General features: G+C 62.2%; 2 protein-coding genes across 5 annotated transcripts; one reads left to right on the top strand and one right to left on the bottom strand.

Moving 5' to 3' along the window:
• Positions 1-492: 492 nt before the first annotated feature.
• Positions 493-4,183, top strand: CDK3 (cyclin dependent kinase 3). Its single transcript, XM_059048116.2, has 7 exons — positions 493-843; positions 1,194-1,271; positions 1,351-1,471; positions 1,562-1,732; positions 1,815-1,916; positions 2,185-2,388; positions 3,470-4,183. The coding sequence occupies exons 1-7, from the start codon at positions 677-679 to the stop codon at positions 3,593-3,595; spliced, it is 969 nt and encodes a 322-aa protein (XP_058904099.1). The 5' UTR covers positions 493-676; the 3' UTR covers positions 3,596-4,183.
• Positions 4,184-4,624: 441 nt separating this feature from the next.
• EVPL (envoplakin) lies at positions 4,625-23,679 on the bottom strand. Of its 4 annotated transcripts, XM_067020868.1 has the most exons (24): positions 23,583-23,608; positions 21,816-21,970; positions 20,912-21,163; positions 18,559-18,658; positions 18,052-18,206; positions 17,816-17,942; positions 16,936-17,061; positions 16,685-16,723; positions 16,412-16,573; positions 16,224-16,331; positions 15,932-16,027; positions 14,856-14,978; positions 14,237-14,383; positions 13,821-13,975; positions 13,557-13,654; positions 13,083-13,255; positions 11,496-11,674; positions 11,270-11,408; positions 10,945-11,138; positions 10,242-10,392; positions 9,397-9,480; positions 9,188-9,298; positions 8,986-9,078; positions 4,625-8,247 (listed from the first exon to the last, which is right to left on the bottom strand). In XM_067020868.1, exons 3-24 carry the CDS (start codon positions 21,007-21,009, stop codon positions 4,861-4,863), a joined length of 6,045 nt encoding a protein of 2,014 aa, XP_066876969.1. In that variant the 5' UTR covers positions 21,010-21,163; positions 21,816-21,970; positions 23,583-23,608; the 3' UTR covers positions 4,625-4,860. The 4 variants fall into 4 exon arrangements, with proteins under 4 accessions (XP_066876969.1, XP_066876970.1, XP_066876967.1 ...); XM_067020869.1 differs by lacking the exon at positions 21,816-21,970 and having other exon boundaries at positions 23,583-23,679; XM_067020866.1 differs by lacking the exon at positions 23,583-23,608 and having other exon boundaries at positions 4,625-8,244; positions 21,816-22,090.
• Positions 23,680-25,170: the final 1,491 nt, after the last annotated feature.

Raw genomic sequence — 25,170 nt, 5'->3', positions numbered from 1 at the left:
GCTGTGCGTGCACGTGGTGCAGCGCCGGCAGGGGCCAGCAGGGGGAGCCTCGGAGCAGGCAGCCGGCCCGGCAGTGGGGCTGCGGGGGCGCTGGGTTTCTGGTGAATTCTGGGTGGGGGCCTGAGGGGAGGGTGCTGGGGGTGCTCAGGACCTGGTGGGGGGCCCGGGACACAGTGGGGGCTGCTCTTGCCAAGGTTCTGCCCTCACAGGAGGCCGAGCGTCCCCAAACAGGCCAGGCCCAGCACCTCGCTCGCCCTGGCCATGCGGCGTAGGGCAGGACTGTGGCTTCAGAAGCCCTTCCTGACCCCGGCCCCCCTGGGCGGCCCCTCCGGGCAGCCTTCTGCCCCCGGGGTCCAGACCTGGCTAGGCAGAGGCGGGGGCTGGGCGGAGAAGTTTGGGCCCTCCTGCGCTCCGTAGCCTGGCTCAGGGCAGCTGCTTCCTGGGGCCTGGGGCTTCCTGCCTGACCTGCGCTAGGCGAGGGGCAGCACTGCGCCACACCAGGTTCCCGGGGATGGGCTGGGGCTGGGGCTTTGGTGAGCGGTGGGCGCCGGGCCTGGGCCTGGGCGGCCTGGCAGGCAGAGCACCGTGAGCCCCGGGGCCACAGGCCTCAGGAGCTGGGGCGGGGGGTGGGGCAGGCTGTGCTGTGGAGACTGGAGGGGCAGCGGGGGTGCTGGGCATGGGGGCGAACGCCCCAGGCGCCTTCTATTTCCAGGGCGGCTCTGCAGGCATGGATGTGTTCCAGAAGGTGGAGAAGATCGGAGAGGGCACCTATGGGGTGGTGTACAAGGCCAGGAACAAGGAGACTGGGCAGCTTGTGGCCCTCAAGAAGATAAGGCTGGATTTGTGAGTGCTGGGAAGGACCCTGAGACCCCCTGGTCCAGGGGTGACCCACGGCCCACCCATCTGTCCCTCATCACAGGGTTTTGTGTTCCGCTCCTTTTCCGAGTGCTCCCCAGCTACACGGGGGCCACAGAGGTGCAGCCCTCACGCGTCCTCACCCCAACCAGGCTTTGCCCCCGGCCGCTGGGGGTGACGGGTGTGTGCCGATGAGCACAGAGTCCCATCGCTGGGGAGGGGTTTGGGCATTCTTAGGGAATAAGGAACACAGGTGACACCCCCCGCCCGCCCCCCGCCCCCCGGCAGAAGGGCCTGCTCAGCTCCTGCCTCCACTGCTGTACCACTCTTTTCTCCAGGGAGACCGAGGGGGTCCCAAGCACCGCCATCAGGGAGATCTCCCTGCTCAAAGAGCTTAAGCATCCCAACATCGTCAGGTGAGGCGGGAAGGAGCGGGGAAGTGGGCCTCTCCCAGCCCGGCTGAGAGCCGCATGCTGACTGGTGTCGCCTGGCCAGGCTGCTGGACGTGGTGCACAGCGAGAAGAAGCTTTACCTGGTGTTTGAGTTCCTCAGCCAGGACCTGAAGAAGTACATGGACTCCACCCCAGCCTGCGAGCTCCCCCTGCATTTAGTCAAGGTACCGGGGGAGGGGCGGGGGCAACTGGCGAACGCCCCGCTCAGCAGGCCCCGCCTCCTCTCAGCCAGCTCCTCACGCTTGCTGTTCCAGAACTTCCTCTTCCAGCTGCTGCAGGGGGTGAACTTCTGCCACTCGCATCGGGTCATCCACCGAGACCTGAAGCCCCAGAATCTGCTCATCAGTGACTTGGGGGCCATCAAGCTGGCTGACTTCGGACTGGCTCGGGCCTTTGGGGTGCCCCTGCGCACCTACACCCATGAGGTACCGCAGGACAGAGGGGAGAGAAGGGATGTCACCCGTGCACCCAGCCACCCTGAATGATGCTGTTTTCTTGTCCCCACAGGTGGTGACACTCTGGTATCGTGCCCCCGAGATCCTCTTGGGAAGCAAGTTCTACTCGACCGCTGTGGATGTCTGGAGCATTGGTTGCATCTTTGCAGAGATGGTAGAGAGAGGGCCAAACCTGGCCACAGGGAGGCCACAGGCAGGGTCCTCCGGGGTGGGGGGTAGAAGGGGCTCTGATTCTCCTGTTAGAAGTGGATTAAGGGGTGTTTGGGACTGGCTAAGGTCTTTTTCCAGAAAAGGCCAGGATTTTTAGCACAGCCCTGGAAAAGATATCTTGGAGGTGCCTCCCTGGTCTGGCCTCTTTTCTGGTATTGGATTCTGCATGACAAGGGAGTAGACCCCACACCTTCTCCCCTTCCCCGTTCCAGGTGACCCGCAGAGCCCTGTTTCCTGGCGACTCTGAGATTGACCAACTCTTTCGTATCTTTCGGATCCTGGGGACACCCAGTGAAGCCGTGTGGCCAGGAGTCACCCAGCTGCCTGACTATAAGGGCAGTTTCCCCAAGTGGACCAGGAAGGGGCTGGAGGAGATCGTGCCCCACCTGGAGCCAGAGGGCAAGGACCTGCTCGTGGTAGGTACAGGTGGGCGACAGGGAAGCTAGGAAAGACCTCCTCGCGCCAGTTGCTGCTCTTGCTACAAGTGTCCCCTTTGTCACCCGGCCTCTTATGCAACCCTGGTTCCTTCTGAGTCCCAGCTCATCTCTTTTCTGACCCCTACGGAGTTGGCTTGTCCCTGTGTGTCCTGATTGCTCCACCTGGAAGCCTCTCCCATGATAGGGCCAATGTTCATCATCCCTTTTAAAACTTCTCTCTTCTAGTTAGCTTTGTTTTTATGCTGTGGTATGTGCCCTTTTTCTTAGTTGCCTTGTGTTTTGGTAATTTTTTCTCGTGCACATTATTACCTCATCTAAGCTGTAAGCTTTCCCAGGCAGGAACCACACCGCCCACCGCCTCGGTACCCCCGCGGTGCATTCCACAGCGGTTACTCTTCACACGAAGCGGTTCAGAGCAGGCTGCTCCCCGCTGCCTCGGCCCCTGCCCCAGTCCTCACTCACCCCTCCGGTTGTACCCTCTTGACCCCTTGGGCTGGCCCAGGCCGGGCTGCCCAGAGGGCCTCAGGCAGAGCTATCCATTCTTGCCCACAGAGACTCGGAGCACGTTTCTCTCTTTAGTCTGGTGTTGGGTCAGAGGAAGGCAGGGCCAGGAGGACAAAGTGGACTTCCCACGGAGCCTCCTAGCCCTCCATCCTGGCTGCTGTAAGGCAGGGGGGTCCTTCCACAGCCTGGCCAGGTCCAGGGATTTTTGTGTTTCTGCCCCACCCTCAGGCGTGCTCCCTGGACGGGTTCGGTTCCCTCATCCTGATACCTAAGAGAAAAGTCTGTCTCAACTAGAACTAGGCTGGAGCCTGGAAAGCTCCCTAACGAAGTGGGGAGACTGACTCAGCCTCAGTAAGGAGACAGGGGGTGACTTAGCAGGGCTGGACTAGAATGAAGTCTTTGTCCCCAGATTCCGGGAGTGTCCAGAACTGGTTCTCAAGCTGGGAGGTACTGGCTTTGCGCCGTTCTGGGTTTGAAGGCAGCTCTGCTTTGGGGCTTGGGGCCCTGGCCACACCCGGGCCCAGTGTCTCTCCTCCTTCTCCTCCTTCCTCCGCAGCAACTCCTGCAGTATGACCCCAGCCGGCGCATCTCAGCCAAGGCCGCCCTTGTGAATCCATACTTCTCGTCCGCCGACACCTCCCCGGCCCCGCGCCAGTGTGTGCTGGAGGGTTTCTGCCGCTGAGAAAGTGTGAGGCCTCAGAGCCTCTCTCCAGCTGCTGCCCGCCTGGACTCCCCACTCACTTCCCAAGAAAGAGGACACATCCGGGGAGAGAGCAATTTGGCGTCAGCCGTCAGAGGGCTGAGTTTGGGTTTGTCCTGCGGCAGGTTAGCGAGTTCCCGTGCTGTTTGTTGGGTTTGCCGGTGCCGCTTCAAGATGGGGGCACAGAAGCCCCATGCCCGAGGGGGTCCGTTAGAGGCTGGGTCCCCTGGCACCAGAAAGGCAGGTGCCGAGGAGAGGAGGAAGCCTGCCTGGGCCGCCAGCAAGGCCCCCCCTAGTGCCCTTCAGCTGCCTGGCCCTCAGTTGCAGAGCCAGACCCCGGGGGAAGGGGTTTCTCCCGGCTGGTCTTCTGGATTTAAAATGTTTTGGGGAAGAGTTGAGTTCCAATTAAGAGTCCCAAGTTAAACAGGAGGCGGGGTGAGGGAGAGAGGACATTTTCCTCTTCCTGGGGCACGCTGGGTGTTCTAAGTAGTCGTCTCCTCACCTAGGATATGCTTAACGTTTGTTTGCTTCTGGCTTTAAGAACAGAAAATAAAACTGATGCATTCCTGAGTCTTCCAGTGTTTCTCTGCTCAGGGGGGGACACCAGGGACTTGCTGACAAGGGGGAGGTTGACAGCGGGCTGAAGACAGTTCCTGGCCTGAACTGAGAGGCCCTGAGCCGGTGGGGAGTGGGGGGTTGGGGGGGTTGGGGGAGGGGGGTTGGGGAGGGTGGGGGCGGCGGGTTGGGGGAGGGGGGAGCAGGGGGTTGGGGGGTTGGGGGGTTGGGGGGGGCGGGCATCACCCTCTGTGGCCTGCCCCCGTCCGGTCCTTCCTAGAGTCAGAGGAGCCACAGGCCTCCGAAAGCACCGCATTCCCAGCAGGGCCAGGTGGGCGTGTCCACTCCCCAGGACCCAAGTAGTGCCGTCCCTTAACGTTCATGCCCCAGACGAATCCAGACGAATCGACTCTTCTGTTCGAATCGACCCTTCTGTTCCCAGATGTGAACGAGACACCAGGAGAATTCGTTTATTGGAAGCACTGGGTTGAGGGAGGAGGGAGGAAAACAGCTGCTGATCTCCATCCAGGTCAGGGGATGGACTGGGCACCAAAGTCAGGGGAGGGAGCCCAACACGGAGAGTCAGACAGAGGGAAGACCCGCCTCCTCAGATTGGGCTGCTCTGGGGGCCAGGGGTGCAGGCACCCTACCCTCCCCCCTCACACACGCTCCGGCGACTGCCTTGTCCCCCGTCAGTGCAGGGAGCGCGGGACGGTGCGGGAGGCCGAGCGGTAGCAGTGGTACCCCTCCAGCGAGGCCGGAAGGAGCAGCAGGCCGCTCAGGGGGTCCTTCCGGCAGCGCCCCATGGCCTCCTTGTAGTTCAGCCGTTCCTTGGAGATGGGGTCTGTCAAATCCTTCTCGTAGCTGGCCTCGTCCTGCAGGAGCTGGGCCAGCTCTTCACTAATGATGCCGGCGAGCACGGCCTGCGCGACGGGGATGCGGCCCGTCCTCTTGGGGTCGATCAGCCCTCCGGTCAGGTGCTGCACCCGCAGGTACGGGAGCGCGTTCTCCTGGGGCATCCAGCCCTTCTGAATGGCCTCGCCCACCGACAGCCTCTTCTTGGTGACGGGGTCCTCGAGGCCGGTGAAGCCCTTCTGGGCATTGAGCAGCCTCTGCACTGAGCTGTGCTCGATCAGCCCCCTCTCCACGGCCTTGTGCACGGAGTAGCGCTCCCGGCTGAGGAGGTCCACGATACCCCCCGTGGCTGCCTGCGCCTCCAGCAGCTTCTGCCCGGTAATGGGGTCCAGCATGTTCTTGGCCACGGCCGTCTTGATGGTGACCTTGTTGTCCGTGGTTGTGTCGTAGACGCCGGCGATGGGGAAGTGGTCCTCGCTGAGCCCGAGAGAGAAACCGGGAGAGAAGAATCTGGTGCTCTGGGGGGCCGGGGAGGCCAGCGGGGACTTGGAGATGATGGTGCCGATGGAGAGGGAGGAGCAGGGCTTGGTCTCCCCAGCCACGAGCAGGGCGAACTCGCTGATGGGGAGGTGGCCGTCCTTGTAGAGATGGTACTCCTCCTTGGATATGCGCCGGCAGCGCAGGGCGGCCTCGATGGAGTACTGCTTCCCGCTCTTGCGGTCCAGGAGCACAGACTCCTCCCCACAGGGACCCGAGGTGCTGACCTCCTCCCAGTCACACTCGAGCTCCTGCAGCTGGAGGTACTGGCCTCGGTCAATGATGCCCCTCTTGTAGGCCTCGTACGGGGACATGTCCTTCCCCGTCTCGGGCTCCAAGATGGAGATCTTGGTGGAGAGGTTGGTCTCCCGCGTCTGGGTCTCCTGGCTGAGCTCCTCCCGGCTCACCTTGGTGTGGAGGTCCCGGAGGGTCCTCTCCTTCTCGTAGATCTGGTCCTTCTCGCGGAGGATGGCCGTCTCGAGCCGCGAGAGCTCCTGGCCCCGCTGGGCTGCCCTCTGCCGCACTCTCTCTGTCCTCTGGCTGAGCAGCTGCGACTCCTCCTGCAGGCTCAGCACCTTCTGCCGCTTCTGCGTCTCCAGCTCCCGCAGCTCCTCCTGCAGCTGTCTGCACTCCTGGCTCTTCTGGTCCCGGGCCTTCTGGAGCTCGGCTTCCTCCTGCGACCAGGTCCTCCTCAGCGCCTCCGCCCGGTCTATCCGCTCCCGCAGGCGCCTCGCCGCCTCCTCCCGGCTCTGCCGGGTTGCGCGCTCCCTGTTGAGCATCTCCCACACCCGGGAGCGCTCTCCCTCCAGGACCGGGTCCTTCTCCACCCTGATCACTTCCTTGTAGATGGTCTTCTCCTGCGGTTTGGTTTTCTGGAGCACGTCGATCTGCACCTGCAGGGTCTCGCACTCCCGACGCAACTCGGTCACCTGGGTCTTCTCCTGGTCCAGGTCCCGCCGCTGGCCTTCCGTGGACTTCTCCAGATCCGGGTCCTTCTCCAGCTGGACCACCTCCTCCACGATGACCTTCTCCTGCACCGCGGGAGGCCGCTTCTCCAGCTCCTGGACCCTCAGGGTCAGCTGCCGCAGCTCCCTCTCCACGGCCAGCTTCTTGCCGCGGTCCTCCTGGAAGCTGAGCAGGCCCTCGTCCTCCTGCACGGCGGCCCGCAGCTGCTGCACCTGCCGCTCCAGCTGCCGCCGCCGGCCCGCCTCCTCATCCAGGCTCCGGCTCAGCCGGCTGTGCTCCTCGCGGCGCTTCGGGTCCCTCCGGGTGACCACCACCTCCTGCACCACCACCTTCTCCTCGGGCCGCCTCCGCTCCAGCAGCAGGTACTTGTTCTGCAGCTCGTAGACCGCATCCTCGGCCGCCCGTCGCTTCTGGGCCGCCTCCCGCACCTCCTGGCGCAGCCGCTGGGCCTCCTGCTCCAGGACCAGGTCCTTCTCGTGGCGCACCACCTCCTTGTTCACCGTCTTGGTCTCCACCTTGGACCGTTCCCGTCTCCACTCGTCGCGCTCCCCCTGCAGCCGGATGAGCTGCTCCAGGGCCCGCCCGCTGCCGTTGACCAGCTCGTTGAGCTGGGCCTTCAGGCGGTCCATCTCCCGCAGCACCTCCGGGCTCCTCTCGTGCCTCACCACCTCCTGCGTCACCTGCTTGTACTCCAGCACGGGCTTCTGCGCCCGCAGGACCACCAGCTCGTTTAGCAGCCGCCCCGCTGCCTCCTCCATGCCGCCCCTCCTGAGGGCGGTCTCCTGCAGCTCGGCCCTGAGCCGCGCCATCTCCCGCTCCGTCTCCGGATCCACCTGGAAGATCTCGTGGACACGCTCCTGCAGGTCCACCCTGGGCGTCTGCTTCTCCTCCGCGCTGTGCCTGCCGCGCAGCTCCTTCAGCTCCCCAGCCAGCGCCTCGTTCTCCTGCCTCTCCGCCTCCAGGCGGCTCCTCAGCCTGGACGCCTCTAGGAGGAGCCCTGGGTCCTGCTCCACCCTCTTCACCTCCTTTACCATCACCTTCGGCTGCACAGCACGGATCGCCTGCTCCAGCTCTGCGATGCGAGCCTGCAGCCTGGCCACGGCTGCCTCCGCCCCCTTCCTCTGCGCGGTGTCCTCCTGCACCTGCAGCCTCAGGGCCTGGGCTGCCTTGACCATTTCCAGGTCCTTCTCCACCTTGACCACTTCTCTCACCACGACCTTCTCCTTCACACTCACCTCCTTCTGTTCAAGGGCCAGCAGCTCCGTCCTCAGCGCCTCCAGCTGGACCAAGATGGCGGTGTTCTCCCCACGCAGGAGCTGGATCTCGCTGCTGAGCTGGGCCGCCTGGCCGTCCAGGCCAGGGTCCCTCTCGATCTGGGTGACCTCCTTGGTCAGCAGGTGAGGCTGCGTGGCCTTCCTCTGGCTCTCTAGCTGCACGACCTTCTGCGCCGCCGCCTCCAGATCTGCCTGCAGGCCAGCCCGCTTCTTGCCCTCGTCCTCCACCTGGGACTTCACCCTGGACAGGCTGCTCTCCAGCTGGGGGTCCCGGGAGAACTCCACCACTTCCTTCTCCTCCAGTTTCTCCAAGGGCCGCTGGGTCTTCAGTTGCAGCAGCTGGTTGCTCTGGTCCTCTAGCTCGCGCTGCACCTGGGCCACGCGCTTCCTCTCCTCCTCCAGCTGGGACTTCAGGGCCTCTGACTCCCTCCGGGCTCCAGAGACCTGCTGTGCGTCATCGGGGTGAGAGGAAGAGGGGAGAGTCCTGGGGTGAGGGGAGGAGAGGGATATGCCCACCACACCCTCCTGAGATCAGGACCCTTCCCTGCTTCCTGAGACTTCCTAGTAGGTCCTGGGAGATGGAACTGAAGACCTGGGATGCTTGGAGGCAGGATTTTGAGAGGCTCCATCAATGCCCAGGATGTTAGGATCCAAGGCAGCGTTCAGGCCACGTTTGCACTAGAACGTGCAAATAGGAAGGTCCTCCCTTCCTAAACTTTCCCCGTTCCACTTCCACCCAGGCTCCCAGAAATGGGCCCGCACTCCTCTGGGGGACCCTGGAGTACGCCTCTGGGTGGGAAGAAGCTGGCCAGTCCTTTGGCCAGTCACCAAGAGTCATGGGGAGCACCTGGCTCCTGGTCTCTCAGGGATGGAGACCTAGGTGGCCTCTTGCCCACTGGGGCCGGATCCTAGGCTGAAGACTTTGTGGGGATTCTCTCCCGTCCCCACCGGAGCACTGCCCAGTGGCGAAGCTGTGACCGCTCTGAACGACATCTCCTGCCACTAACTCTGAGACGGCCACCAGCCCGTAAGAGCTGCTGGGGGAGGAAGGGAGCAGCACCTCCCTCAGGCGGCTGAGCTGTCCCAGGACTGCAGGCTGCAGTGCGGGGAAGGAAGGGGCTCCTGCCAGGTCAGCCACCGGGCCAGGCTGCCTAGCGCGGGAGCGGATGGGCCTCACCCCCACACCTGCTCCAGAATCTTTCCGGCAAACTCCAGCTGGCGCACTTGCTGCTGGTGCGCGGCTGCAACCTCAGCGAAGGCCTTCATCAGGTTCTTCTCCTGGAGAGGCCACAGGGAGGTGGGGGAGGGCGGTGTCAGCTCCTGCCTCAGAGGCTGCGGAGCCCGGCCGGCCGTGTTGAGGAATGAGGAATACAGAGCCCCGGCTCACCTGGGCCTGGATGCTCTCCTGCAGCGGAGCCACTCGGGCTCTCTTGGGGGCCGCCCCCGCCTGGGTGGGCTCCAGGGAGCAGCGGTAGGCGTCTGCGTGCAGCTCATAGTCCTGGGCAGGGGGAGGGGACAACAGGCTGGCTGCCAGTGTGGGGGTGGGGGTGGGGGCGGAGGGGGAGATAAAAGGGACAAGCTGAAGTAACTGCTTACCTGGAGGGCCGCCTGCAGTTGCTGGGAGAGGCGGGATGCCGTGGCCCTGTCCTGCTCTCGGCCCTGGATCTCCTGCAGCAGCCTCTGCCCGGGCAGAAGGGAAAGTCAGGAAACACCACCCACCTGGACTCTCCTCCAGCCAGGCGCCTCCAGGGCTTCAGGCAGACAGCACCGCCCAGAGGCGGGAAGGGCTCTGCGAGGGAAACTGCCTTTCCCTCCCCACCCCCACCCCCCACACCCCACACCACGGCTGTGATCCACTGTGGCCTCTGCTCAGGACATTTCACCCCTCCACACACACACCTGGCCACGCTATTTATTCCTCAGGCCTCAGCCTGGGTGTCAGTTCCTTCCAGACTGCTTGCCCCAACCCCCATGCATGTCCCGCAATGGGCTCCCACAGCGCTCTGGCTTCTCCACCAAAGCACTTAGCAGTATCATGGCCTGGGATGCACCGGCCTCCGCCTCAGACTGTGGGCTGCCTGAGGGCCGGGCTGTACCCCAGCCCCTGGTTCATTACCAGCAGGTAATAGGGGCTTAGCAAGTATGAGGAGGAGGATGCAGTAGGAGTTAGAACCCTCAGGAGCATAAGGCCCGCTGTCCACCTCGGACCAGACAGAGAAGGGCTGGCTGTTTCTGTGGGTAAATTGGAGCATTTGGGGTGGGGTGTGTGACACAAGGTCTCTGGGGTCTGAGCTTTGAGGTCATTAAAACACTGTCCACTAGAGGGCGACATGCACACGGGCAGCTCTCCCTGTTGGGGAGGTGGCCAAGGAAAGGGATGTGGCTTGAGGGCCCAGCTCTGGGTACCAGCTCCCAGGTCGCCTGCAGCCCCAGCTCCTCACCTTCTGCACCTGCAGCTTGTAGGCAATCTGGCTGGGCCCGTCTCTGGGCTGCACCTCGTTGCGGGGCAGGTGCTCCAGCCAGGAGTTCAGGTTGTCCCTGCAGTTCTTGAACCGCTGGTAGGTGAGGCCAGCGTCCTGCACCATCTTCTCCCTGCAGGAGCACGAGGCCCAGAGCAGAGGTGAGAGCTGCCCTCAGGGGACAGGTGAGGGGTGCACGGAGGAGGCTGCTGGGTGCCTCCCTCCCTGGGACAGGTCAGGAGGGCTGAGTGACCCACCATGCCGATCCCCTAACTCTGGCCCTGTGCTGGAGCTGGACACTCAGAGATGGACCGGACACTCTCTGCCAGGTACCACCTGGGAGGTCGGTGCCATTATTATTCCTTTTTTTTTTTTCCTTTTTTAATTCATATGGATGCACCGGGTCTTAGTTGGGGCACGTGGGATCTTCCTTGCCGTGTGCGGGATCTTTAGTTTCGGCACGCGGGATCTAGTTCCCCGACCAGGGATCAAACCCGGGCCCCCTGCATCGGGAGCGTGGAGTCTTAACTACTGGACCTCCGGGGAAGTCCTCTATCCCATTTTAGAGGTCAGGAAACTGAACCTCAGAGAGGTGAAGTCGCCAGTCCAAGGTCACACAGCTCACCAGCCGTGGCCACCGTGCACCGTGGGGCTGTGCCATGAGCCGCGATGGCCCAGCACTCACCGCAGGTCCAGCTGGTCACCCACGGAGTGGTAGCGGTCCGTGAGGGCCTGCACCTGGCGCTGCTGGCGCGGCAGGTCTTGGCAGAACTCATGGAAAGTACTGTGCAGCGAGCCGCACGTGCGCTCGGCGGCCTTCAGCTGGCGGTGCAGCCCCATCACGCAGGCCTGCTGCTCCAGCAGCTCCCTCCGGCGGCACTGGGGCAGGAGGGGACACGGCGTGATGCACACTCGTGGCTCGGTCGGACGCCACGTCCACCCTCCACCTGCCCTCAAATGCTTGGTCAGGCTGTGGCCCCCTGCTGCCGGGAGGCCACCCAGCCCCTCACCTGCAGCTCGCTGACCCTCTCCTGCAGCGCGCCTGGGCCTGCAGGGATGGGGGCCTCCTGCGCCAGGGTGGACTCGAAGCCTCGGATGACCCTGTCCGCATCCTGGATCTGCCGCTCCAGACCCAGGGCAGCCTTGGCCCTGCCACAGAGGAAGCCAAGGGTCAGACGCCCCCTTGGCCACACCCGTGCGGCCTCGCCCAGCGGCCCCCATCCCCAGAGCACTCACTTCTCCCCGTAGAGTCTGCAGAGAACCTGCACGTCACTGTACTTGTTCTTGACGTTGCTGAGGGCCACGGGTAGGTGCAGGGCGGCGGGGCCCGCAGGCTGCCCCGACAGAAATGCCTCACACGCCTGCTGGGCTGCCGCCTTCTCTGCTCCCAGGCTCTGCAGCCGCCGGGCCATGCCCTGGGGTGGGGCGGGGCTCAGGATCTCTGCTCTGGGCAGGTGGCTTCCACCCAGCCCTCCTGCAGCGTCAACCTAACCCTGCCCACGAGGCCCGAGAGTGTGGTGCGGACGCGCTTGGGCTCAGTTCCCAGGTACGTGACCGTGGGCGAGTCAACCTCTCTGACCCTCCGTCTCCTCATCTGCAGAATGCTTGATGGGAGGGTGAGACGAGACCCCGTGAGTCAGGAGCTCTTGCCTGCCTTGGTCGTCCTGTCACTATCCTGTTCGCAAAACCTTCGGTTCCCTGCCCCCTCGCTCCAGGTCAGGCAGCAAAGCCCTACTAGCTCCATCCACTTGGGGTTATTGCGTTGATTCTTTTATCAGTTATTCACTCATCTAGTCCATAAGCCACTGGTGTCGACTCCATGCCGTGCACTGCCTCCTTTCCAGGTTAACTGGACCCCCGACGCCCCTGACGCTGTGACTTCAAAACCCAAGGACCTATCCGGAGACTGCCAGGTCCCAGGGCAGTGGTAGCCCGGGCCCGGCGTGGGCAGAGGTATCGTCGAGGCCGTGTCCCCGCACAGTGCCTCCTCTGCTGCTTCTGCTCCCCGCCCGCCGCCCCAGGACCCCGTCCGCAGCACCTTTCCCACCTCTGGAGCCCTCCCGCGCCCGGCCGGCGCTCTGAGCCAGCTGAAAGGCCACGGGACACCGCCGAGTGAAAATAACAAGTTGCACGATAACGTGAACAACGTTCAATGCTAAATCAATAGTAAACAATACTAAATCTGACACAAGCCCCCTAATATAAAATTATACGAACATCTTTCACATCAGATTTTTAAAAACTATATCCAAAGAATATATCTGAGTAGAAACCGGTTTGGAAGGATACAACCCAAACTGCTGCCCCCCAGGTGCGGGGGAGGGGCGGCTTTCACGGTTAGCACTTCTGAGTCCTTTTGTGATCATGTTTATACTCCTGCAACCTCTCCAGGGAGGCTCCCTGCCAGCCACCGGGGAGAAACCACCGCCAAGATGCTCCAGGCTTCCTGCTGCTCTCAGGACTCTCGCCAGAACACCCCCCTAGCGTGGGGTACGGGAGCCTTTACTCTGAGCCCTGCCCCTCTAGAACCTTCCTGGGCCTCGCTATACTTCCTCCCCAGGACACCCAGGCGAGCTGGGTGTTATTGTGCCTTTTTTCAGGGATGAGGAAACCAAGGCCCAGAGAGGCCGAGCGAATTGCCCTAAGTCACAGAGCCAGTCAGCGGAGGAGCCAGGATGGGAACCAGCTTGCGTGAGTTCTGGACCGTCCGCTCCCTTCTTCCACCTCGGGCCCCGTGGCTGCTCCCATGCTAGCCTCGTCTTTGCTTTGTGCACCGCCCCGGGGCCGGACCACTTCTTATCCCCGCTGCCCCGGTTCACCCACCTGGTGGCTTTGGATGCGGCCCTCCAGGTCCTCCAGTGGTGCGGTGCGGCTCAGCGGGGCCCGGATCCAGGTCAGCACCTGCTTCTCTATCTGCCCCAGGTCCTCGTCCAGCCGGGTCATCTGTGTCAGGAGCTTCTGGGCCTGGGGGTCAGCTGGGGCCGAGCTGGTTGGAGCTGGGGGAAGAGTGTCTGTGAGGGCCCAGGGCCTACCTCACGTCTGCCTGTCTGCCTGGTGGGCACCCCCCGAGTGCCTGCAGAGGGTCCTGTGTGGGGTGGGGCGGGAGGGCCACGGGCAGGGCCTAACTGAGGAGGGACATCCCCAGGGACTTGCCAACCCAGGAGATGGAACCCCCAGAGCAAAATCCTTCATTCAGGGTCACCCGCTGCCTGTGGCAGCCCTCACAGTGACCAGAGTCGAGTCTACTCCGTCTGTCCCGACAGTGCCTCCCCCTGATCCCTGGCCAGCCCTCGGTACCCTTCTGGCTGGGCTGTAAGGGCTCCGCAGCACTGGCCTTCAGGAGGCTCTGGACTGTGGTCAGTTTCTGCTTCAGGGCCTGCAGCTCTGAGGCCAGCCTGGAAGGAGGAGGAGATCAGAGAAGGACGTCCCTCCACTCTCTCCCCTCGGCCCCGGCAGTCACCGGTCCAGGCGAAGGCCAGACAATGGCCTCAAACCACAGGGCCCCTTCTGGGCCCACAGCCTGCCTGCCTCCTGCCCCTGTGGATCCCCAGGCAGACTCACCTGGAGGCCCTGGCCACGGCTTCAGGGTCCGGAGCTGGGATGCAGAAGCAGGCGGCTGGGGCACGTTTGGTCTCGCCTGCCGGGCCCTGGACCAGCCAGGTGTGCGTGTCCGTGTTGTCCATCAGCGTGTACCGTTCGCCCTGCAGCAGCTGCACCTAGGGGGCAGGTGGGGAGGGGCACATGCAGGCTCAGGGGCTGGGCTGGAGAAGGGCTGGGGACGGGGACAGGGGTGCTGGGGTAGGGACAGGGACAGGCCAGGGTCAGGACAGGGCTTGGAGAGGGGTAGTGCTCTCGGGTAGGGGTGGGGTGGGGGGCGGGGGCAGTGGCAGGAGTAGATAGGAGGGGGAGGGGAGGGACTGGAGGGGGCTGGGGTGGGGTGGGCGGGGCCGGAGGAGCTGGGCAGGCAGAGACCGTACTTCTTCCGTGTCCCAGTCACAGATGCTGTCCACGTGCAGGGACTGCTGGGGTGGGTTCCTGCGCTGCGGCAGAGGGGCCACCTCCTGGCTCCGCAGCTGCAGGTCCCCAACAGTCTTTTCGGCCGCAGCCAGCTGCTTCTCCTCTGCCTGCAGGGACCCAGACAATGGGGGCTCAGGCCAGCCCCATACGTGCCCCCCAGGAGGGCCGGGAAGGGGTCTGACCCTCATGAGGACAGGGTCTCTTAGTCAGCAAAGTAAAAGGAGCCCCCTCCCAGGGCACCCAGGATCCTAGGGCCTGCTGGTTGGGGTGGGGTGGGGTGGGGTGGGGTGGGGTGGGGGGCTGCCCAGCATCACCCAGGCCTGCAGAGTGGGAGCTGGAGGGGCCTCAGAGCTCTTCTGGGCCGCCCCCGTCACATTACCGATGAGGAAACTGAGATCCAGAGGTGGGAAGGGCTTGCTGGTAACAGGCCAGGCTCCTCCTGCTGCAGCAGACCTCCTTCTCCTGCTCCCAAAGCTGGGGCTCCGGGCAGGACTAAGTACCCGGGAGGCCTGAGGCCCAGACACACAGGCAGACCCCGTTCCCAGGAGTAGGTGCAGGGGCTGGGTGGGGCCATCTTACCTCCAGCTGCAGCAGCTCTGTTGGGGCGCCAGGTGGGCCCCCCGGGGCAGGGCTGTACTGGGTGTCCAGGCTGGAGTTGAGCTTTGCCAGGGTCTGGCTGACAGAGTCGGCCTCTTCCTGGAACTGAGGTCGGTGGGTGGTCAGGGGCAGAGCTGGGGCACCCCCTGCCCTAGGGCACCCCGCAAAGCAGCTAAATGCAAACCGGTTAAACCCAAACTGCCACTTGCCCTCGGTCTCTCAACCCAGGCAGTGCAGTCTTGTTAACTAAAGTGCTCTGCAAATCAGGCATTTTGAGGTCACTGAACTTAATTTCTTTTGGTGTCGTAAAACACTTTGGTTTTCGTCCTTCCTGCGCAGATGAAGGGCAGTGCCCCTCCCGCCTCGCTCTAGCACCTGGAGTCCTGGCTGGGACCCCGGGGGCCCAGGGTGCCTCAGAGTAGAAGCAGGGAGTGTGCTTTAAAGAAACATTCTACAGTTGGGTGATATTACGGAATTCTCATCAGTGGGTGTGATAATGGTATTGTGGATATATAGAAAAATGCCTTTTAAAAAAAAGAAAAGGGAAGGAAAAAATCCTTGGCTTTTGTCTTTTTCAAAGTATATAAACCATTTTTGTTGGAAATTATTAAAAAAAGAAGTCCCTGTTGTATATATACATTTTTTTTATTTTTAATTTTTTTTCGTCTTCTATCTGTAAGTCTATTATATCACCCTTGTTTCATTATTGCCCCTTCTAAGGAGTTTTTTAGACATTTTTTTCCTTACTTTCCCTATTGTTGCCATGAAATTTTAGTATTATGGATATGTTGTAGATTCTTTACGTATGTATATCTGTGATTTATGTATAAAAAGAGTACGATTTTTTTTTTTTTGCCCACGAGAACCAACTTTGATCCCCCAGGAGTGATATCACCCTGTTGAGAATGTATGCGTGACATTATTTTCTCCCTGGGCACCAGTCACAACAACACAGCTCCGTCTCTTATTCAGCGCCTTGACCCCCGAGATGCGAGCGTGTCCTGCGGCGTCCTCCAGACACGCCCCCGGCCGCCTGCCCGGCCCTGCCCGCGGCTCACCCGGCAGTAATCCTCCACGTGCTGTAGATGGCTCTCCTGGCAGATGCACAGGTTCAGGAAGTTCTGCCACTCCAACTTCAGGGCCTCCTGGTGGGCCTGGGGGCAGCAGCACGGAGTCCTCGGACCATGCCGCGGCCTGGTCCATCCACCCGCCCACCCGCTCTGCTGGTCCTGCCCGCTGTCCCCGACCCGGGTGGTGTCTCCCTCTCCGTCTTCCCCGCCTCCCTGGGAAGCTCCCCGAGCGGGGGAGCTCGGGTCCCCGAGGCCGCAGGGGGCGTGTGGGCCCGCGCACCTGGATGGGCCCCACGGCCGGGTGCCCGCGCTCCACCAGGCCCTGCCCGTCACGCTCCAGCTGGTTCACGCACTGCTCCTGGCTCAGCAGCTCGTGCTGCCTGAAGTGCTGGGAGAGAGTCGGGGAGCGGGCGGTGAGGACGAGGATGTCCTCGTCCCCCCACCTCACCCCCACTTGCCCGCGCTGACCTCGTACTCCCTCCGCACGCCCACGGGGTCTGCCATGAGGTCGCTCCAGTCCTGCTGCAGGATGCGCTGCTGCTGCTGGGCCAGGGCGCTCAGCTGGCGCGTGCAGCCCTGCAGGTGCGTGTACAGGCTGTCTAGGCTCTGCCCTCGCCACGAGGCTGCCTTCTGTGCTCGGGCGAGGGGCAGGGAGAGAGAAAGGGTAGCAAGAGGCACCATCACGCTGTGTCCCGCTCCCAGCCCGCCCAGCCCGCCAGCCTGGCCCTTCCCCCCGCTCACCAGGAGATCCTGGTATTGGCTCTGGAGGCTGGCCACGTCCTGCCTCGACCAAGGGAGAGAGAATGCAATCGCAGTGAGAGATGGGTGCAGGGGAGAACGTCCCCACGTCCTAGGCCTCCCGTGCCCCCCTCCTCCATCCCTAGCCCTAGAGGGCCAGCCAGGCCTCACTCAGGATCTGATGGGAGAAAGGGAACTGGGGCTGGGGCTGGGGCTGGGGCCAAGCAGGGATGTGCGTCCGACAGCTCACCCACCGGCCCCGTGAGGCTCCACAGCTGCTGCTCATAGGCCTCGATCTCCTTCCTCAGGATGTTGTGCTCGGCGATCTGCTGCTCCAGCTCCGCCATGCCCGGCCCGTACTGGCCCTCACAGACCTGCTTCTGCAGAAGGGCTGGCCGCTCAGCTCTGCTGCAGGGCCTGGGGTGGGAGCCCTCCTGCACCGACCCTCCCCCGGCCCCCGGCATCCCCATCGGCAGAGGCGGAGCTGGTCACTGGGGCAGAGGGTGGACAGGTGGGCGCCTGGGTGAATGGCTGCAGCTCACCGTGGGGAACATGCTATTCTCCAGTGGGCCCTGGCCAAGGCCTCAGCATCGCATGACTGAGGACCCTAAATCTCACTGGTCCCCAGGACTCAGGGCTCAGCCTCTGAAAAGAGTCTCCACGCTCTGCCCTGCCTCCTGCCGGGACACCTCCAGCCTGGCTCCAGGAGCCTGTGCACACCCTGCCCTGTCCATGCCCTCCCGTCCCCTTGTTGTTATCACAGCGCCCCTTCTGTCGTGACATCAAGGCACAATTTCTCATGTGATGCTCAGGGTGCCTGTGACCTGGCTCTGCCTACCTGCCCAGGAAACCCCCCTTCCCATCGTACCCCAGGCTTCCTCCAGGCCCCTTCCTTTTCTCTGGAATGTCCTCTCCTTACCACCTCACCCCAACCCAGCCAAGCCCTCCCACCTGCAGGAAGCCTTCCCTGACTGCACCGCTGCCTCTGCCCACTCCCTTCCCAGATGGCTAGCTGCCCCCAGGTCCAAGCATGCATCAGCCCCTGATGAAATGCAGCTCTGGGTTGCCCTGACCGCTGCTGGGCGTGGCCTCCAGCTCCCTGAGGCGCCTCGGACATTGGGGACGGCTCCTGACCTGCTTCTGCTCCAGCACCCGTGCCCAGTCGACCCTGGGCCCCACGCCAGGCGGCAGCTCCATCCTCTCATACAGGGCGCGGTACTCAGAACACTCCTGGGTCACCCGCTCGTGCAGCTGCTTGATGCTGCCAAGGAAGTGGCCAGCAGGTCGGAGCTGGGCCCGGGGCTCCCCCCGGGCCCCCACGCCTCCATCCTTGAGCCCCAGCCCCCCACCGCCGCCCCCACCTCACTCACTCCTTCTCGATCTCCTCGGCCTGCAGGTGCTTGAGCCGCCGGGCCTTGTCCACGTCCAGGAAGAGGTCCTTCAGCAGCTCCTCGGCCTCCTTCAGGCTCCGGCCCACCTCCTCCCGGTGCTGCAGGGCCTGGCTCTGCTGGCTGTGCTGCCGGTCCTGAGGCACAGATGGCATCCTCACTGCCCACCGCTGCTGCCTGAGCCCCGCCCTGAGGGACTCTGGCCAACCTTGGTGCCCACACTGGCAGAGGGCAGGGCATGGGCAGCTGCGGGGCAGACTCAGGACACAGGGGAGGCCTGGGCCCCTCAAGCCCCTTTGACCCCCCAGGTTAGGAGCCCAACAGAGAAGGAGGGATAAGCCCTCTCTCCCACTGTGTTTGGAGAGTGGCCAGGGAAGGACTGGACTGTCTGTCCATCTTCACCACGACAAGTGGGCACAGGAGGGCCCGCCAGGCATGGCAATGGACCTCCCACGTCCCCACGCCCTGTCATCTGCCCCCAGGCCTCACCTGCTGCAGCTTCTTCTGGGTCTCCAGGATGTCCCTCTCCACCTGGTCGGCTTTGGCCTGCATGCGAGAGATGAGCAGGGCCAGCTCCTTGGTGGCAGCTCTGATCGGTGGTGGGGACAGAGGGCAGCGTGGTTGGAAAAGTTCCCGTTTCCCTTGGGCAGAGATCTGCCCACCCGGGTGGTGTCCCTTCCTCCGCCTGCCCCATCCTGCCCTACAGCCGGGCTCACTGCCCTGGAGGGAGGAGTCCAAGGCCTGGGGAGCTCTGGCCTCTCTGTAGGAAGCTCTGTGAGATACCCAGTTCTGGGCGGGGAAGCGCTGCCTCCACAGGAGGGCTCAGAAAATGGGGGTCCCCAACCCCGCCTAGCTCCCTGCCGCTTCTTCTGGCTGGAGGGCAGGCAGCCCGCAGGGGGAGTGAGTGAATCACTGGCTCAGCCCCTAATACCTGAGATGGAATGGCTCGATCTTGGGGAGGGGCGATTGGGCTGGCTGGGGACGGGAGCAGCTGCGTGTCCCCCAGTCTAACTTCCATTCACGCCAAGCCTGTCTCCCCACTGCTGCCCTGGGCTCTTCCTGTGCCCAGGCTAACAAGCTTCCAGAGGAGACACACAGCAGCGGGGCAGGGGAAGACCACGAGAGTGCCAGGGCACCCCAACCCTTTCCAGATTTAGGGGTGCAGAGCCCAAACCGGGACCTGACTTGCCCCAGGCCACACAGCCAGGAGCAGAGTAGGAGCCTGAACCGGGTTGCCACGGTCCTTTCCCAGCCTCTGTAGGGCGCCTGCTGTGGAACTGAGCTCATTCTGGAGCCCAGAGGCTCCAGCAGACCTAATAAAAGGAAGAGTGGTCTAAGCCTCAGGAGCACAGCACCCTGTGAGGTCACAGTCCTGGGGAAGGTAAACCTTCATGAGCTGGGCCTTGAACCAGGGGGCAAAGGATAAGCCTCCTCCAAGCAGAGGGGCGGTGACGCAAAGACACAGTCTGAAAGAACTCTTGACAGACAGCCTGGTTTTTATCCTTCTCCACCACTACAGCTGTGTGGTCTCGGGCAAGTTACTTAATCTCTCTGTGCCTGAGGCTCCTCACCGGTAAAGTAAGGCTCTAGTAACATCTACCTCTCCGTGTTACTGTGTTAAGAGAACTGATTCATCTGAAGTGTCCTGTGCAGAGTCAGCACCCAGTGAGTGTTCGTTTTTATTCCTCTAGAATGTAGGCGCTTCGAGGACAGGGAGGGACCTGCCGATTCTGTTTACGATGGCACTCCCCAGGGCCTAGAACAGCCTTGGCACACAGTAGGCGCTCAATAAATGTGTGTTGAACAAGTGGATTGCACATGACGGGAATGATGAGCCCTCTTGGGGCGGCTGCAGGCAGAGGACAGGGCCCTAGGGGCCGAGCTGCCCGGGAGCCTCCCTGGGGACGGGCGCTCTGGGTCCTGAGCCCTGGGAGCGCTGCTGGGACGGGCACGCTCTCCCCTGGTCAGGGCCCAGGAGCCCCAGGGAGGACAGCTCACTCCTGTGAGTCTTAACTGCCGTCTTTCCCGTCTGCCGAGAAGCCCAGCCTCGGAGTCCTCACCCTGATCCCTGCTGGGGTGATGGGCCTTTCATCTCCACTCCCACCTCCACACCCAGGACCCCGCGAGCCGCCACCTCCACCCTGCAGAGGAGACTGATGGCCAGTGAGTGGGAGAAGGCTGGCCAAGTCTGCAGACTGTGCGGCTCTAGAGAGCTGGGCTGGGCCCTGCCGGGAGCTGGGGGAACTGAGAGAGGCTCTGAGGATGTCCGGGGCCCACGGGCCCCTCTCCCTTCCCTCCAGCACCCCCTCCACACACCCATAGGGTGAAGGAATCATCTCAACTCTGTAATAAAACTCTCAAGGCCCGAGGCGTGAGCCGGGTGGGGAAAGCTGCAGCCTGGACATGGGGGCAGCACAGCCCTGCCTCCGGGCAGCCCACCTGCCACGTCCCGGCTTCTCCGGCTGTGCCCAGGTCCTAAGGGTCATCACAATCCAAGTGGAGCCTTGAGGGAAGAGCCACGGACAGGGAGACAGCCCCCCAGCCTCCCAGCAGAGGAAGGCAGATGCTCAGGCCCCCACCTAGCACGTCTGCAGAGCAGCCTTAACCCATGGCCCTCAGGCCCCCCGGAGAATGTGGGGAGCCCCAGGCTATCCCTGGTCTCCTGCCAGGGCTGGAGCTCGGCCTGGGCCGGGGAGAGAGAGTCCAGCCCCAGGCTCTTGGCCTCAGGACACCGAATGCCAGCACCGGGCTGGCCCCGGCTCTGGCCTGCTTCCCCCAGGTGGCTGGAGCACCTGGGTCTGGCACCACCCGGGTCCCAGCCCCCTCCCCCAGCCCCGCTCACCGGCTGTGCTTGTTGGGGGACCCCTTGGGGGAGCCTTTGGCCAGGGAGGCCTTGGGGGACCCCTTCCCCTGGGAGCCTTTGCTCAGCCCCTTGAACATGGTCGTGAAGGCAGGTGCGGGCTCGGGCTGGGCTTGGCCGGCGATGGCAGGCGGGTGGCAGGCAGCAGGTGTGAGTCCTCGCTGGCTGCTCAGCTGGGCTCTGGCGAGGTGGGGCGGCCGGGCACTAGGCAGGCGGTTTTTGTGCGGCCCCTCCCTGCAGGTGAGGAGGGCCAGTGGCCGGGGCCGCGCGCATGCACCCTCGCATGTCCACACCCCACTCACGCCCGCTCCTGCACAACCAGTTTGGGAGGAAAGGGCACAGCCCAGAGGGTGGGGCACCCGGGCCTGCCCGACTCTCAGTGAAGGTTTGGACTTGTTTCACTCACACGCCCAGAGCCAGAGGGAGTCGGCAGAGATCACGCCCAGATGCAGAAATCGCCCGGCCCAGGAGGGACAGGGCTCCAGACAGACGTGCTCTCTGCTCACCACCAAGGTGTCCAGGTCTCTGTTCCACATCCTCCACCGACATGATGGGGCAGCCAGGGGGCAGTCACCCCTGGCAACCGGCACGAGGTACATTTTAAAAGTGGACACCACCCAGCCGGCTCCCCAGAGCACCAGCCCGCAGTCCTGCGGCCCGCTCTTCCTGGTGGGCTGGGAATCCCATCTGTCCATGGCTCCGGGGCCAGATGCAGTCAGATACGCATTGCTGGGATCCTCATAAGTCTCAGAACAGCGCGCGCGCGAGGGGCTGGGACTCCTCCTGGGCCCTGCCCCCAAGGTCCCCCAGCACTGGCCTTCAGGTGCTGCTGAGCCCAGGGTCTGCAGGAGCCTCCTGGGAACCCACAGTTACTTGGGTTTCCTACCTGCCTCTCTTCTCTCCCCAGAAGTGGCCCCTGGTGGCTTTTCTGGAGTCAGATGGAGTGTCTAACAGCAGTGCCAGTTTACTGGTCTTTTCCTCACACTGAGGGCCAGGGAGGTCATCTTGGTAGCTACCTTCTCCTGTGGTGGCCCCCAGGATCTACAAGACAGGCGTGGGTTCCTCCATTTCCAGGCACTCAGTTCACTGCCCCAGCTCAAGTCCCTTCTATAGATCCAGAGTCATTCCCTGGAACCATGACAGTTTTGGTGGAGGGAGGGTTTGAGGGGGAACAAAGGGGGAGCGATGCAGACAGGCTGGGTTCGGAGCACTGGGACATCCCGGCAGGCCCAGCTGAGGACAGAAAACATCCGGAGAAGAGAGATGCGGCCCAGCCCACTAGGGAGATCAGGGACAGAGGTCTGACACTGGCCACATGCCCCCTGGGGCAGAAAAGGCCCAAGTCCCTTTTGGCTGCATCTCATGAACAATCCATTGAATTTGGCCCTGGAGAAGGGACACAGGGGTCCCCATCTATCCTGGAGGGGGAGGGGCTGACAGTGGTAGTGGCTGTGGGGAGGGCAGCAGGAGGCCTTGACCCAACCAGTAGCAACAGGGAAGCAGTGGTTTCCAGCTGTTCTTCTCCCAGATGAGTGTGATAGTGAGATGGAGCCAGACAAGGAAGCCTGGCCCAGAGGCCGTTCCCCCTGTGCCGCAGTCCCTCTCCCTGTTACTTCTGGGGGTCAACTTTCTTCTAACCACTAGCTGCATGCCTGCCATCTACTGTTCTCAGAAAGGAGTTGAAATGACTACCAGATTCAGCAGCCAGGCCTGACGGCTGGCCTCTCATATCAAACCCGAGAGTCAGCTCATGTCTTTATCTTTGAGATTGGGCAAGTGAGAGCAATATCCCAGGAGAGCCAAGACAGGAGACAGCAGCCCTCAGTCCACTGTCCTGTCTCCCTGAGAACCCCAGGCCTTTCTTGGGAGGGGGTGGTGGGGGCCCCAGGGGGGAAAATGTCCAGACTCCAGTCCCAGGAATGGGAGCAGCTGGGGGGAGGCCCCACTGAGCTGTGGCCCCCAGGTGGAGGGCAGGCAGTGAGACTGAGATCTGGAATGTTTGAGCTTTGCTTTGCCTCCTGTCTGCAGAAGCCCCCTTGGAAATAAGTGAGTACCATACAGGGAGCCCTCACCCGCCCCAGAGACGAACTGATTCACTGAAAGAAAAACAAGGGCTGAATTCCTGGCGTGACTGTCTAAAGCCAAATCAAATCAGGCCCAGCTCCCAGACAGGGCTGATGTGCCATAGGCAGGAACACCCAGGTCTCTGAGCTGGCTGTCATTGCAGGATGCTCCTATTCAGACAGTAGTAACCCTGGCCCCCCAAGATGAAGGCACAGGAGAAAGGATAGGGACAAAGAAAGATGTCGGGTTTTAAATATCTGAGGGAAAAAAAGTTGTTCATTTAGAAGGCCGGGATGGAATCACCAGCCTCCGTGGCCACCTGCACTGTCCCAGCCCCCTGTCACTCTTAAGCACTTGAAACGTGGCCAGTTTGAACTGAGATGTGCTCTAAGTATAAAATTCACACCGGACTTCAAAGACTTAGCATGAAAAAAGGATGTAAAATACCTCAATAATGTTTTATACTGACTACATATCAAAATGATCTTTTGGCTATATTGTGTTAAATGAAATGTACTTTAAAAAACGAATTTCACCTATCGCTTTTTAAGTTTCTTTGGCTTATAAACAGCAGAAGTGTATTGCTTACAGTTCTGAAGGCAGGAAGTCTGAGGTCTGAGCACCAGCGTGGTTAGGTGAGGGCCTCTTCAGGGCCCTGGATTCTCGTGCTTTCCTCGCATGGTGGAACGGGTGTTGCTATGTTTATTTAATGTGGCTACTAGAAAATTTAAAATTACAGATAAGGCTTGCATTTTTGGCTCACATTGTAATTCTATCAGACAGCTCCGACCCAGAAGCCAGACTGGGTGACCCGTTTCAGCCTTCCCCGGCCTCCTCCTTTTGAACCAGAAAGGAGTCCCAGGACCTGGCTTCTTGTCCTGTCCATGAGGCCCTCCCCTCGCCTGGACTTGCTACCCGGCCTGTGGATTGAGAGGTTTGAGATCAGTGGATCCCCGACCTCCTTCCAGCGCCGTGGCGGCTCGTTCACATGCCCCAGCCCGGCGCTTCCAGGCACACGATGTGGCCACTCCCAGCTCATGGGGCCCGAGCCCGGAGCAGCAGGGCTGATCAGAGCGGAAAGCAGTGTGGCTCCGGCTCTGAGGCGGCCATGCATGCATGCAGCTAGGCAACAGGGTGGCAGCTTGGACAGTGTGCCAGGGCTTAAGTTACCCACTCTCTCCTCCAGCTCATGGGGTCCTGCAGGGAGGGGCATTCTCCTCCCTGCTGAAGCAGCTGGCGGCAACTGCCTACTCTGCCCTGGGAGCTGTAACCGGTCAGGCTTCCATATGCTCCCTGATCAGGACAAGCTTTGCCATCTCAGGAAACTGCCCTCTGTCTGTACAAAAGCTCTGCTACCAGACCCTTGGAGCCGAGCTGGCTGGTAACCTCTCTTGCCTTACGCTTCCCTGGTCGGCTGAGGAGAGGACAAGGGCTGGTGGGGTGGGGACTTCGGAGATGGGCCTCCTTCTGTCCACAGGTGCTGGGGGAGGAAGGGGCCGCGGCCCCAGGAATCCACTGGGCAGTTTGGAAGAGGCTCTCTTGGCCACCAAGTCTGCCCAGCAAGCCTGATAAAAAGAAATACTGAAGGTTGGCCTGGAGACCGCGGCTTTGCCCAACTAGAACAGAGCAGGCAGAAAACGGTGCTGGCTATTCCTTCTGGGCCTTTTATAGAGCGAGTCTAAAGGAAGCAACTCAAGCAAACCAACCACCCAGTCCTGCTCATGTCATGAGAATAGGGTTCCGCATACTAGGTGGCAAGAGACAGAACACAAGAGGGGACCTCAGGAGTCTCCAGGTCCCGAGTTGGCTGGGAGGGCAAGGCCAAGGATGTCTTGGCTATCTGTCCCTCCCTAGGAGTGGTTCCCTTTCCCTACCCTTGGGCAACAATGGCTGGCCCCAGTTCACCTGTGGGACCAGTGTGGTACAGCCCACACCTCCGGGCCACAGCAGCAGCCCGCTGGCCCAGAAGTCGGCAGCCCGCCCACTCTCACTCAGGCACTGTGTAGCCTCCAGGTCTCCCCAGGTTGCCAGCGGCCCTGGGCCTGTGTCACCTTGAAGACAACGGCTAGCCTTTAACTGCCAGGTCTAGGGACCTGCAGCCCTATTGTGGAGAAGTTCAGGTTTAATGGAGGCGGCTAAGCCATGTCCCTCACAAGGTCAACAGCCCAGCACAGCAG

This window comes from Kogia breviceps, chromosome 19 (assembly GCF_026419965.1).
Source record: "Kogia breviceps isolate mKogBre1 chromosome 19, mKogBre1 haplotype 1, whole genome shotgun sequence".
In the NCBI taxonomy this organism is placed as follows: domain Eukaryota; kingdom Metazoa; phylum Chordata; class Mammalia; order Artiodactyla; family Physeteridae; genus Kogia; species Kogia breviceps.
Note: the sequence above shows the minus strand (reverse complement) of the source record. Positions and strands in the feature narration are given on the sequence as shown.

Coding starts and splice junctions, on each gene's coding strand:
- CDK3 (XM_059048116.2), top strand. CDS start 677: ATGGGGGCGAACGCCCCAGGCGCCTTCTATTTCCAGGGCGGCTCTGCA. Junction 1,472..1,561: donor TCCCCCTGCATTTAGTCAAG/GTACCGGGGGAG, acceptor TTGCTGTTCCAG/AACTTCCTCTTCCAGCTGCT. Junction 1,733..1,814: donor TGCGCACCTACACCCATGAG/GTACCGCAGGAC, acceptor TTGTCCCCACAG/GTGGTGACACTCTGGTATCG.
- EVPL (XM_067020869.1), bottom strand. CDS start 21,009: ATGTTCAAGGGGCTGAGCAAAGGCTCCCAGGGGAAGGGGTCCCCCAAG. Junction 17,943..18,051: donor GCCGAGGAGATCGAGAAGGA/GTGAGTGAGGTG, acceptor CTTCCTTGGCAG/CATCAAGCAGCTGCACGAGC. Junction 16,028..16,223: donor CGGCCGTGGGGCCCATCCAG/GTGCGCGGGCCC, acceptor TGCTGCCCCCAG/GCCCACCAGGAGGCCCTGAA.